Here is a 12,857-nt window from a genome sequence, read left to right as displayed (position 1 = left end):
GCAGACCGTATTTACAACATTTCATTGTATTGCGACGATAGAATGAAACGGATACAACGTTAACTGTTATCCGTAATTCGATTTCTTGGAGGCTTGAAAGAAGTCTGTTTTTCTGGATCTTCAGTCGTGATAGTTTCATTTTAATCGACTCATTTCAATCGACAAAAGAAACTTCCTCGCTTGCGTGTTTTTATATCTTGCTTTTTTTTTTTTTTAATTCTTTTTTCAATTCAACTCTTCCAGTTACTATGTAAGGGAGCTGATATGCTTTTTCGATGAATTTTTCGTGATTGTTGGATAAGTTCCGGAACACGTGATACAATGAAAGAAATGTAATTAATATGTCTCGGCGAACTTCGAGCGTGTTTGTATTTGCAGAAAAAAAAAACAAAATTTGTAGAAAAAAAAAGTCTGAATCGATTCACGTTGTAGTCTCTGATTTTCTATGAAAAGTATGAGAGGGAACAAAAGAGAGAAACACCCATTCCTTTAAATCCTCTTTCTCCTCCCCTCCTAGAATAAAATGTCACGTCAGAGTGGAAGGCTAGAGAGGACCAAGAGGATCAGTGGAACGAGACAAGTAAAATTGTTAAATAAAAAAGAAAAAGAACGTCGGAGCTGTGTCATACTTTTCTACGGATTAAATTTTGTATATTTTTTTTTACTATTCTATTTTGCACATAAACTGAATCTTTTTTTTTCTTTTTCTTTTTCTTTTTAATTGGTACTGTAGAATGGAGTTCGTACTAAAAGTGTATATTTTTAATGGGATACTTTTAATATTTTGATCTTAAAGTATCATGTTCTGTAAACAATGAATAATACGTACATACATAGCTCGGACAGTCGTGTGTGTTATAATGCATTAGCAATACATGTCCAAAATAGGACGAAAAGTAAAATATTGTAAATGATATTCAGTTGCAGATGACCGTATACAAATTAATATTAAATAAGTTGCATACGACGACACAAATTATATCGTGATTGATTTAATATTAATGTATATAGTACTTAAAGTGATCAAAAAAAAAAAAAAAAAAAATTAAACTGACGTGTTGAAAGTTTTAAAAAAGCATAAATAAATGTTAACGCACATGTGCAATAGTTAACACATGTGAAAAATATAACTCTAACTGTAACCCTATAATCATTCAGTATAAGTATACAAACAAAAAGATCGTAAAATAACTTGTGCGTAACTTATAAACATTTTCTCGTTTTTAAAGTAATTACCTGTTTTTTCCGATACATATGTACATACATATATATGTATATGTAACTCTCGTAAAATTAAATAAATGACAATTACAATAGGGCTATATAATAAGCTATATTTGAAAAACCTAAAATCAAAATTTTAATTAATCAATACCATTATAACTTGACCGAAAATAAAGAAATATTATCTAGAACAAACAAGTAATTAATATCTTCAGAAGTTCTTTATTTAAATCTATATATCGATATATTAGTAATTGCAGCTAATGTGATTAAGTTTTAAAATAACAATGAAATGTTAATTAATATTAAGATACCTTGTCGAAAGAATATAATAAACTACATTTAATTTTCTTTAAATGTTTAACTGTGTCTTAACTACATTAATATAAGCAAATAAATAAAACGTTTAAAAAAAGTATTCATTATGTCTGTTAAACACCAAACATATACAGGTTTAATTTGTATTAAACTCGATTGATCTTGCACGTTTATTTAAACTCTTTCTTAGCGATAAGTCTATATGATATACAAACTATTGTGATGTCAATCCATTGTTACACGCATTATCTAACATAATCTGATTGAAGTTTCATTTTCAAGTGTTGAAAACATTTACCTCTAACATCTTCTTTTTCATGTATCCCTCATAGGTGTATAGAAGAATATGGAAGATCGCGTGGGAACGCGTTTTCTTGGATTGAAATATTTTAATCTCCTGTTTCTCTGTTCAGCGGAGTTTGAAGTGCCTTGAAATCACGTGAGTAGAATTCCGTTACCGCTAAGTAATTCTTACACTTAGCTTGAACAGCTTTATTTTTATTTGCTTCGGTTATTTTTCGCTACAATATACATACATGAAAGAATTTTTTGATTTCTTTCCATGGAAACGAAAGTGTATTTTATAAAAGGTTAGACGATGTGGTTACAAAACATAGTGGTAAAAGCACCAAATATTTTTTTTCTCTTTTTTTTTTCTGTATGCATGATCACTTTGGTTTGCCTTCTTTGTTAGTTTAATGTAAAAATCTATGAGATAGTAAGACTTTCTTTCAGGCAATGGAGTGTGCAGACTGTGCACAGCATTATCATTGCATCAGTCGAAGAACGTAACAGCGTTTAGCTGTTACACAGTGACCGGTATAGTGAAAAATTAAGATATGTGTTTTAAATGTCTTTAAAAATTTAACATCAAAGTTGATCCTTTCAACACGGTAGGCAACATTTAAATGAATACAATCTTAATTCGGTGTATTTTTGTGGTATCGTAAATTGTTCAAACTGTATAGCATTGACGATAACGGATAGTATGTAAAGTAGTTTTAACTGTTCATAGAGATTCTCTTAGATATGCTGGTTATCTCGTCCAGGAATTATCGGTGTGAATAAATGTGATTTCTTCTACCTCCATTTTCAAATCTAACTGATAATACTTAATTAACAAATATCCATGTAATCTAATATAGTTTTTTAATCTGCATGACTGTACAACGTAAGCAAACATAAAAAAAACCGGTCAAGTTTACGGATAAAGTGATGATTGTACATTTAATATTTTATATAAAGTATTAGGAATCTAATATTGTAGTGGATATAAATGTGTGTTACTGGGTTATGTGCATCCGACGCCTACAATAAGAAAAAAACTTCAACGGAAAATAAATAAACCAAAAAAAAAACAAACAATCAAAGAATTAGTGAATATTTAATTTGTACATTGTAAGCATTATTCTGAATAATAATTGGACTCGTTTATTCCCTTAATTCATCTCGTAAAACCCGCGTAGAGAACCGAATTGTAATTTTCTCCAGTAGATGGCGCAGTTGCTGTTTGCTACCAAGATGGCGTCGATAAACGCGGTGAGTACGAAGTGTTTGTACATTTTTATGTGCAAAAAAAAGTTTTCGATTAACGTTCGAGTATAGTTCAAAAGTACGTGGAAGCAGGGTTGAGATAAAGTGTTACTCGTCTTTTCGTTCGAGATGATTGATCGAGTTAAAACGGCACAATTTCGTTCGCACAATTTGGCGCGCTTCGTCGGTAATAGGTACGCATATTTTCAAACTGATACTGGTATTTAAAGATTGTTAAAAACATATATTGTACACAGAAAACTTAATACTTTATGTTATTACACAATGTCTTCGAAATAAATCACTACAGAACGAAAACTGTTGCACGACTCTCGTATTTTACATTCTTACTGGTACCATTTCGTACTTCAAGCTAAGCGGTGATTATTATCGAAACGCAACATGGCGTTCGTAATTTCTCAAAAATCAACGACATTCACGAACCGTTCAACGTTAAACTATTTCTCACAAACAACAAAATTTTCCACACGTGAAAATCACGACGAAGATAAAATATATAACACACGTCAACAATGCCAAGCTCGAAGTACCAATGAAATATCAAGAGACCCACAATTTAAATGACAATCAGGATCGTATCGAATATAAGTTTGTAAATTGCTTAGAAACAATATTCTTATTTATTTATCACACACCAATATACAAAAATGAACTGTATAATCAATATCAGAATATAATATACTACGAAATTCAAATATATTTAATAAAGATATATCTGAGTATCTTACAAGAGTAGAATGATGCTTCAACTTGGAACAAAAATCGTCTACAACATTCTTTGCAGTTGGCACAGAAATTCTGGTAGAAAAACGTCTTTCTACGGCCGCTCTAAGGATTATAAATAAGTATTAATTTACGGGACCTTACTTCTAACGAGTCGCCTAAGTAGTCGTGAGTGAAAATAAAGGGATTCAAGGATTTCCTTCTGTTTTCTTCTTTCTTTTTTTTTTTTTTCTTCACCTAACTTTCTCTGCCTCCCTCTCGCGTTTCCTTCGTCGAACTAAAATTCTCACGGCGTTGGTCTCGAAATTCCAGGAAAAATATTTCCCTCGACCTTTCTTTCTTTTTTCGTTTTCTCTCGTAATTTTCACCGAAGAATATTGCGATCGAAGCTCTCACGTGCAACGGTCGTAAGGATGAGGGGAGGGGATGGAGAAAAACGTGTTCGTTGTTGGGAATAAAGTTTCTGTTTTACCGACGCGACAAAAGTGTTCGGCTTCGAGAGAAGAAGCGTCGAAGGTGGTGCGTCCACTTCGCTAAACGAAAGGAAGAAATTGTTATCGGAGCGGTATCCGGTGCGCCCTCCACGACCACGCTAATACCTCACCACTATGAAAAAACATGGAATGATAATAGTAATTTTACGTGTTCATTTTTTTTTTTTCCTTTTCTTTCTTCGTCTTCGCCTCCTTCCGTTCTTGCCTTGTTTTTTTTCGAGTTTATATCTTAGTAATGTTACGATTATATCACAAGAAAGATTCAAATACTCTGTACATAATATCCCGGAACGCGAGACGTTCGATCAGGTTTCTTAATCTTACATTTACATATACGCCTAAGATTTAATTACAAAGTTAGATATGTCTCAGGTTCACCTGGTATTGTACTTCGAACGCAATTTTTCCTGCCCTCCCGTTCTGCGTTTCCTCGCCACCAAAAAATCACTGTTCCAAAACGTGTACGAAACGAGCACCTGTATCCAAAATTCGAGAACACTTCTCTTTTCTCGCTCGACGAGAGAACCAAGATCGTCCACGCGTCTTTAATAAACCGATCGTTTCACTTCCGGTGCTCGTTCGATCTCGCGAATCAACATGGCGACTACTCGTTTCTATCTAGTCGCTCGCTCTTACGTTTCTAAAACTCGATATCGTTAATTGGCACATCTCAAATGGCAACTTTCGCATTGGCACGATGAAAATGATCCTTGGAAATGTTCCTCAGGCTTTTTTCTTCTTACTTTTCGCTTCTTCTTTTTTTTTTTTACCTTTTTTCTTTTTTTTGTATATTTTTTTTGTTTTTCCTCGATTCGTCGACGAACCGACGATCGCGAACCTTGTCCCGCTGTTTTCGAGAGAAACGAAATTTCTTAGAGAGGAGTTTGTGTAACAACGGGGAGGAAAGTATGCACGTTGCATCGATTAAATTGCTCGACGAATTGCCGGTGACTTTTCTTTTTCTCTCTTTCGCTGCACTCGGCCACAGAAAGAATCCGTCAAGCCTCGTTCTCGCTGGTTTGATTCTCGATACTCGCGGTGCAAATGTCGACGATCCCCTCGTCTAAACACTGGTAATTAGCGTGATACAGTCTCGGTGGAGCGGTTCTGAATTTTTGCAAATTGTACGCGCAAGTTAGAAAGAAAACGCGTGTTTCGGTAGGGCGTCTACGGGGCCCTTTCTGAAAGCACTATCTTCTCGGGGCACTATCTCTGCGGCGTTACACTGGAATTTATTCTAGAGATCTACGAAAGGTGCACGGCAAGAATTGCGAAATGGATCGATCGAACGTAAACGAGAATCGTCGAAGACATCGTGTTAGAATTGCAAACGTTCGAGTGTGTGCGTGTCAGCGATCGTGGGGTCGTGTTGAAGAGACGGTAAAAATGGTTTCGCGAATGAATGAAATCACGTGTAAGTACGTACGTAAGTTGGTCGAATCGCTAATAGAGAAATCTACTCGGAGAGGAAAATTCGCACCGCGGCATACCTTCGACTATCTAAACTCGAGACGAAAAAAATCATTTCACGCGTATCGACTAAACTTGCCCCTTAGCTTCGTTACGGTTTAATTCCTAGCTTGAACTAGCGCGAGATCGCCACACGGGAGCTCGTCGTGTCATCGTGCTAAATCGGAATAATAATCGTTTTCAACGATCGTGTTCACACACCTCCTCGTATTTTGATTTAAATAAAAGAAATCTGCTCGGCTACTAACGCGATAGATAACAACTCTAAATTAATACTTTTTCTTTCCTTTTAGCCTCGGACGGCTGTTGCACGTTCTCACCGCGTCAATTCTCACCCATTTCTTTCTTTCCCTCGCTCGTTTTCGTCGCGACAGCCTTTGTCCAGCCTCGCGCGAGACAATCGAATCTTTTTCCCTGCATTCTACGGAAGAAATTGTCGCGAGGACGACGTAGAGATAAGAGAAACAAGCGAAACGGCGATATCGACCGATTTCGCGACCGAGTCCACTGGTTGTAATTTTCACATTGAAAATCTAGCGTTGTTCGTCGGTGTACGTTACTCGGCAACATTATCGCGATCGATTGACCGTTGATCTCGAAACGAGAAGGGAGAAAAAAACGACAAGATCGACCTGTTTCGAGGAAGCTTGATAAAAAGATCGAAATCACGAAGGTGACGTGGAGTTACGTTTACAAGAACAATCTGTAACATTGAAAGCTGCGACACGTCTATAAATATTCAACAGTTGTGTCGCATACGGAACGTTGAGAATGTTAAATAGAGCAAAGTTGTTGTCACGCGGTGGACTCAGCCGGTTCGATATTGTAAAGGATGTCCGTAAAACGATCGCAAGTAGAGGATTTTTACAGTCGTAGGACGTTAAATTATAAATTGTACGCGCGGTATTAGAGAGCGATATATCACTATGTGCTGACAATATTAATGCTTACGTAACCAGGCATCATAATCGATACTGCGCGTATGTCGGGCGCTCGGTAATGAGCAAAGAATAACGATGCTTGAGCAATATAAATAGTCGACCCAAAAATTATACAGAGAGAAGTAAATGTTCCTGTCGATTGCTTCTTGTTCTTCTTTTTTTTTTTATCCTGTTATCGTAACTCTGTGTGCGCGCGCGCGTGTGTGTGCTCTCGATTATCGATCGATTCGCGAGTTATAAGAACAGAAACAGCTGAGAAATTCAAACCTAGTTCTTTTTCTCGACATATCGTTGTTAATTCTTCTTTTTTCTGCATGTACACCTTTATCTCGAAACTAACGATGAATTTCTAGCTGCGTACGAATCACCTACGATTTTTCTACATTTGCGTATCGCGTTTTATGTCTCGAACGAAGGAAATTTATTGATCGTTCCCGTTGAAAACTGCGTTCTACGTGTAAATCGCAAGGTTCGGTGTGGTCGTTAGAATCGTTGTGAACGTTAGATCGTTCAAGAGCGATTGCACAAACGTTTCGACTAATCACTAAATAAAACCTTATCACAAGTAATCGTAACGCGCGTGAACATCTTCGGATCGATCGTCTCGCGAACGAGCGCGAGAGAGAATCGACTAATTATCGTAAAATGGGGGAAAAAAGAAGCGGGGAAGACGTGTACTGCAGAGCTGGAAAGTTGTCCAACGGGATTGTACAGAGGCGAGAGGGATACTATGCAGAGGTGAGAAGATGGCTAGCGGGAAGCACAGGGGCAAATATTGCACGGTGCTCAGGAGTTTGTCCTCGGGGCAGCACACGGGCCAAAAGGGCATTTTGGTTGCCCCGCGGGCAGCGCAGGGGCGAGAAGGGCATTTCTGACTCTCCTGTCGCAATTTTACGTGATAAGATTCGTGGATGTTATCTCGTCGGCCAATATGTATGCCCTATTTCTATGATTGTGTTAGAGAAAGTGGACTTATGGGGATATGACCCAATCAGATACACGTCCTTTCTAGGGGCAAACTCCTGAGCTCTACACAGTATTTACATCGTTCACACCGTCTGATTTTCTCGCCACTCAATTTTGTACGATAAGATTCGAGGATGTTATCGCGTCGGTCAATTGTTAACACGTTGAATGCCCTGGGGGTCGTCGATGACCCACGGTGCCAAGATTAGCAAAAGCATTTAATTTGAATAAACGGTAATATTTGCAAAATTTTCATCTAATGCATCACACAGCATATTTAAACAGTCCCATTTCTAACTGTTGACATTATTTATGCATATTGCGACGTGTTGTATTAAAATAAAAAATTCATTTCGGCGCCGTGGACAAGTTATATAGAATTGGTCCTACACTCAACGTGTTAACGACAATACTACGCGCAGATGAGATGTTGGCACACCAGCTACAAGCTAAAACAGAGGACAGGAGAATCGTGCTCTCGCTCCATCCAATCTCCTCTAAGAAATCTTACTTTTAGGGTCATTCTAGGTATCTCACTCTGTCGCGTTTCTTTTGTTCGCGTTCTTCGTTACGCGACAAACTTCTAGATATAATCGACTCAGCCAATAATACCAATGTATGCGAATAGAGGTGTCACTGTTAGACTGCAGCCATTTAGATCGGTGGCTAGTGTATGAACATCTCATCTCCGCACAGTAAGTGTGCCCAATTTTCACGATTGCATTACAGAAGATGGACCTATGGAGATGTGACCCGGTCAGACCCACGTTCGTTGCGCTAGCCAACTTCTCAGCTCTGCGCAGTACTCACTCTTCGCTCGCAATTTTATACGATTCGACTCGTCGATGTAGTCGCTTCGGTCAATAACGACAATACGTGTGCTCTATTTCTACGATTGTGTCAGAGAAGATGGATTTACGGGGATACGACCTAATCAGACCAGCATTCCTTCCGCGGAATTTCTCTCCAGCTCTGCGCAGTACCGATGGGAAGCTTGTAAACTCTATATCACGACGATCGCAAAGATTCACCATGTGAAAAATACGATCCCGTCGAATCGATCGATACACGTTCCTTCTTCTATTTCTTTTTTTTTTTTTCTTCTGCGGTCGCAACAGACACGTTTGAAAACTGAACAGGCAGTGAGGGAATAAAGTTATTCCTATATTTCACCCGAGCACATTCTCGCGGAGATGCACGTAATCGCGGATTGATCCACGACTCGCGGAGCCTCGAGGTTTCTTCGAAACGATGCACAAGTATAACCCTTGACTGTGCTTTCTTCGTTAAACCAAAGGGGGGAAAATGAAGTTGTAGTGTATCTCGTTTACTATCCCACTGCCACAGTCGATTCGACTCGATCACAGGTCCTCGATGGACCTTTCGATTCGTCGGTCCACGATGACTCTTGCTCGACTTCGGCAATTGCACATTTCTCGTGACTTCGTGTCATTGATTTACCTATAGAACACTTTCGACCAGCCAACCTCGGCGAACACGGATATCCGCACACAATTGTTCGAGCCTTTTTGTTTGTTTGTTTTTTTTGCATTGAATAGGCTCGTTTTCCCTATATTTCTTTTTTTTTAAGTTCTTTCATTTCTATCGATTCGTTATTTCTTTTATCTTTCTTTTTGATTATACATTGAGTTCGTGGCTGCGCGGACATACGTGTCGTTTCAGTGGTCCACCAGAAGCTGTTCGCGATTAGAAAAAGCTCGCGAAAGCTCAGTTGTACGGCCAGGAGTGCCTGATTGAAGTGACCACGTTCGAGGTAGGCGGGTCCTCCGGGCGTCACTTCTTCATGTCGTTCATCAACGTACCATCCTTGCTCTTCGTGTCGAGGCTTGACTGCTGACTACTTGTCACGCCGCTCCCGTTGCCTGGGTACATCTTCTCAAGGTGATTCAAGGACTCGCTTAGGAACTTCTGTAATTAAAGAGGATTTGGTGGGTGAATTAATCGATAGTTGAATTGTGGGTCAATTTTGAGTACATTTCGTGGCTCGTGGGGAGGAACGTTAATATGGCGATCTACATTTCACTAGATTTCTGAGGGACGTTGATATGGCGTTTTGTGGTTCGTTGATTTATTTAGGAAGTGAACAGTGATTATTTTTGATAGTCAGGGATTTCAATGTATTAATTATTCACTTTGAGTGGAATATGTAATTGTTGTTGAAGATTTTCAATTTTTTCTCGTTAATTTAGTGGAAGTGTAGAGTTAATTTTCATTTGAAGTGTAATATCCAAGTATTATTGGAGATATACAATTTTTCCTCGTTAATTTAGTGGAAGTGTAGAGTAAATTTTCATTTGAAATGTAACACCTAATTATTACTGGAGGTTTACAATTTTTCCTCGATAATTTAGAGGAAATTTAGAGGAAGTGTAAATTTTTATTTGAAATGTAATATCTGTTCATTATTAAAGATGTGAAAAATTTTCTTCGTTAATTTAGAGGAAGTGTAGAGTAAATTTTTATTTGAAATGTAATACCTAATTATTATTGGAGATTTACAATTCTTCCTCCTTAATTTAGAGGAAATTCAGAGGAAATGTAGAGTCAATTTTCATTTGAAATGGAATATCAAATTATTATTGGTAATTTAAAATTCTTCCTCGTTAATTTAGAGGAAATTTAGAGGAAGTGTAGAGTCAATTTTCATTGGAAATGTAACATCTAATTATTATTATAGATTTAAAAATTTCTATCCTCAATATTTTCAAAATAATTCACACTTCCTCTTCCACGATTATTTAACCAACGATCTACTTGTTTAATATATAAAATACTGTACCTGTATTGCTGTAAGAGCGGCTACGATTGCAGGACTTCCGAATCCGTGTGATATGAGAGAGAAATGTGTTAGGTGTCTCTGTATGCTTGGATCGAGTATGTGTTGTGGCCGCGTGTTGCACAATGGCGATCTGTCTTGATTCAGAAGATCCATCAGCTCTTTGGTGATTTGTCTGGGAAAAAAAAAAACAAAAAAACACACACATTTTTTCAAAACGAACCTAAACATCACATTCAAATTGAAAATTCTCGTTTATCTTTTCACGATTTTGAAATCAAAATTTCTCTTCAATGCTCGAACAATCCCGATTATCTCTCTCTCTCTCTCTCTCTCTCTCTCGCCATTGTTCGCGCCACGTGGAAATAAATTCTTACTTGGTGGCATGAAGAAGTTCTTTTCTCCTGTAGGAATCTTGCGGTTCACAATGCTGCCGACTGAGGTATTCGGCAACTTGTTTCGCAGGGAATTCGGTTTCGCAAACGTAGCCGAAGTCTCTGGCAAGGTGAATGGCTTCTCCTGAAAAAAAGAAATAAAACGGCTCGCTGTAGGAACGTCGATTACGCAACCGATCGTATGAAAATGTATGAATTTTTTTTGCCATTCATTTACGACGTAACGGATCGAGTCTTCCTTATCGAGGCTGAAACGTTTCTTTATTTTTTTCTCTCCGTTCAAACACTGTTTACTTCCTGATTTCTGTTCGTTTCCTTTGCACGTTCAATTTTACGCGTTCTTTCATATACTCCAGATCAATTTCGGACAATATTGGGGTTGGTTTTTTTAAATGAACCTTTAGATACATTTCCACACGATTTTGTACACTTTTCCCAAGGATTAACAAGTTTCGTTATTTCAAATTTATAAAAATTTTTAATTTTTCAATGCTACTTTTACTGTCTTCATTTCGAAATGATTTATTTGCTGAAGAAATTGTTGAGGTGTTCGAAGAAATGGTAGTCTTTGGGGGAAAATCTAACGAATAGAGGAGGATGTGACAAAATTTGATATTCCTTACCATGGATTGTTTTCAATAATTTTTCTTAAGACGTTTTCTGGCCTTTCTTTTTGGCTCATTTCCAATGAAAACTCACCAATCTCAAATTTTGCACACCAACGTTGAAATATCCTAACATTTACACAACCTCCCTCAAATGCAAAATTTATATTAGCACTTGTTACCACAATTTTCCAAGTTAAAACTTATACAAAAAAATTACACGAGAATCCTAATTAATCATCACGTCATGTAACAATGTCCAAAAAATTTTATTATAAATTTTTTTACTATTGAATTATTGTATTATAAATTTCTTTACTATTCACAAGTGTACCATAAAAAATTCCTTCTCAATTGCGCATAAAAGTTTAATTGCAATTACAGCACAAATTTGCACCAACCTAATAGTACACAAAAGACCAAACTGCAAATTTCCACGAACAATTGTCGTTCACCGTTATTTCGCGCAAAGTAGACGAAAAGGAGGGGTATAACGAGTCCGCGAGGCTAACGTCGGAGGGCACGAGAGGGAGAAAGAGAGGCTTCCACCCTTTAAAACAAACGCCACGAAGCCATTTCGCGCGTGCCAGTTACAAGATTGTTCTCTACCGGAGGAACGAACTAATTTACGATAATGAAACAGCATACGTGCTTTCTCTTCAGCACGTGGTCCGTTTCTCCCCTTTCGGAACAATTCCCTTCATCCGTCACCATTTCTCTCTCTTCCTCTCGCTGTCTCCCCCTTTCCGCACCTCCACAACCCCACTTCTCTTTTGCCCTCGATGATGGCAGGTAATTAGGTACCTACAAGCAGAGAGTCTCGTGCAAGATGGAAGCGGACCCGCTGGGCGCTATTATCGACAAGCGAGCAAAACCACCCGCAGGCCTGCCGGGTTTCGCCTACGAGATCGGGAACAGAGGACCGCGTGAGCCACCTGCAGCTAACGAATTATCCAATTTCGCGGACTACCTTTACCGTTTCTTCCTTTTCACGCGGGTGAAAAGTATGCAAAACGCCGCTGATAATTGCGCCTTCGTGTTATACACCTCTTAGTACGCTCGAACGGGAGCCTTTTAGACGCTTTTGGGCTCTTTTCGTCGATGCACACGGTTACAGGGTTCTCGGTGAGATATTTGTGTGTTTTTGGTTATTCCATTGGAGAGTGAAATTTTTGACGGCTGATTGTCACGATAGGGAATTATTGTAATTAATATCGTAGTAAGTTTATGGCTATTTTTATAGTTTTGCTTGTCGATTTTATTGACGCTTTAAAATTTGAGAAATATTTCTTTTATTTTCCTAATATCTCAAAAATGGAATTCTACCGAGTTTAGTTATTTAAAATTTTTATACACATATATATTCTTTT

General features: G+C 37.9%; 1 protein-coding gene across 1 annotated transcript in view; it reads right to left on the bottom strand.

The window, feature by feature from the left end:
• Nucleotides 1–9,367: 9,367 nt before the first annotated feature.
• The window catches only part of LOC108576515 (transcription factor AP-2-epsilon), a 107,957-nt gene continuing 104,467 nt past the window's right edge, over nt 9,368–12,857 (bottom strand). Inside the window, exons 9-11 of the mRNA XM_017939521.1 lie at nt 10,865–11,006; nt 10,491–10,662; nt 9,368–9,619 (exon numbers count right to left, since the gene is read on the bottom strand). Coding sequence (XP_017795010.1) covers nt 9,485–9,619; nt 10,491–10,662; nt 10,865–11,006 — 449 coding nt within the window. The 3' untranslated portion in view covers nt 9,368–9,484. The remainder of the gene's footprint in view (nt 9,620–10,490; nt 10,663–10,864; nt 11,007–12,857) is intronic.

Source organism: Habropoda laboriosa, unplaced genomic scaffold (assembly GCF_001263275.1).
Source record: "Habropoda laboriosa isolate 0110345459 unplaced genomic scaffold, ASM126327v1 scaffold376, whole genome shotgun sequence".
Taxonomy (NCBI): Eukaryota; Metazoa; Arthropoda; class Insecta; order Hymenoptera; family Apidae; genus Habropoda; species Habropoda laboriosa.
The sequence above is the reverse complement of the archived record's forward strand: the minus strand, read 5'-3'. Positions and strand labels throughout refer to the sequence as shown.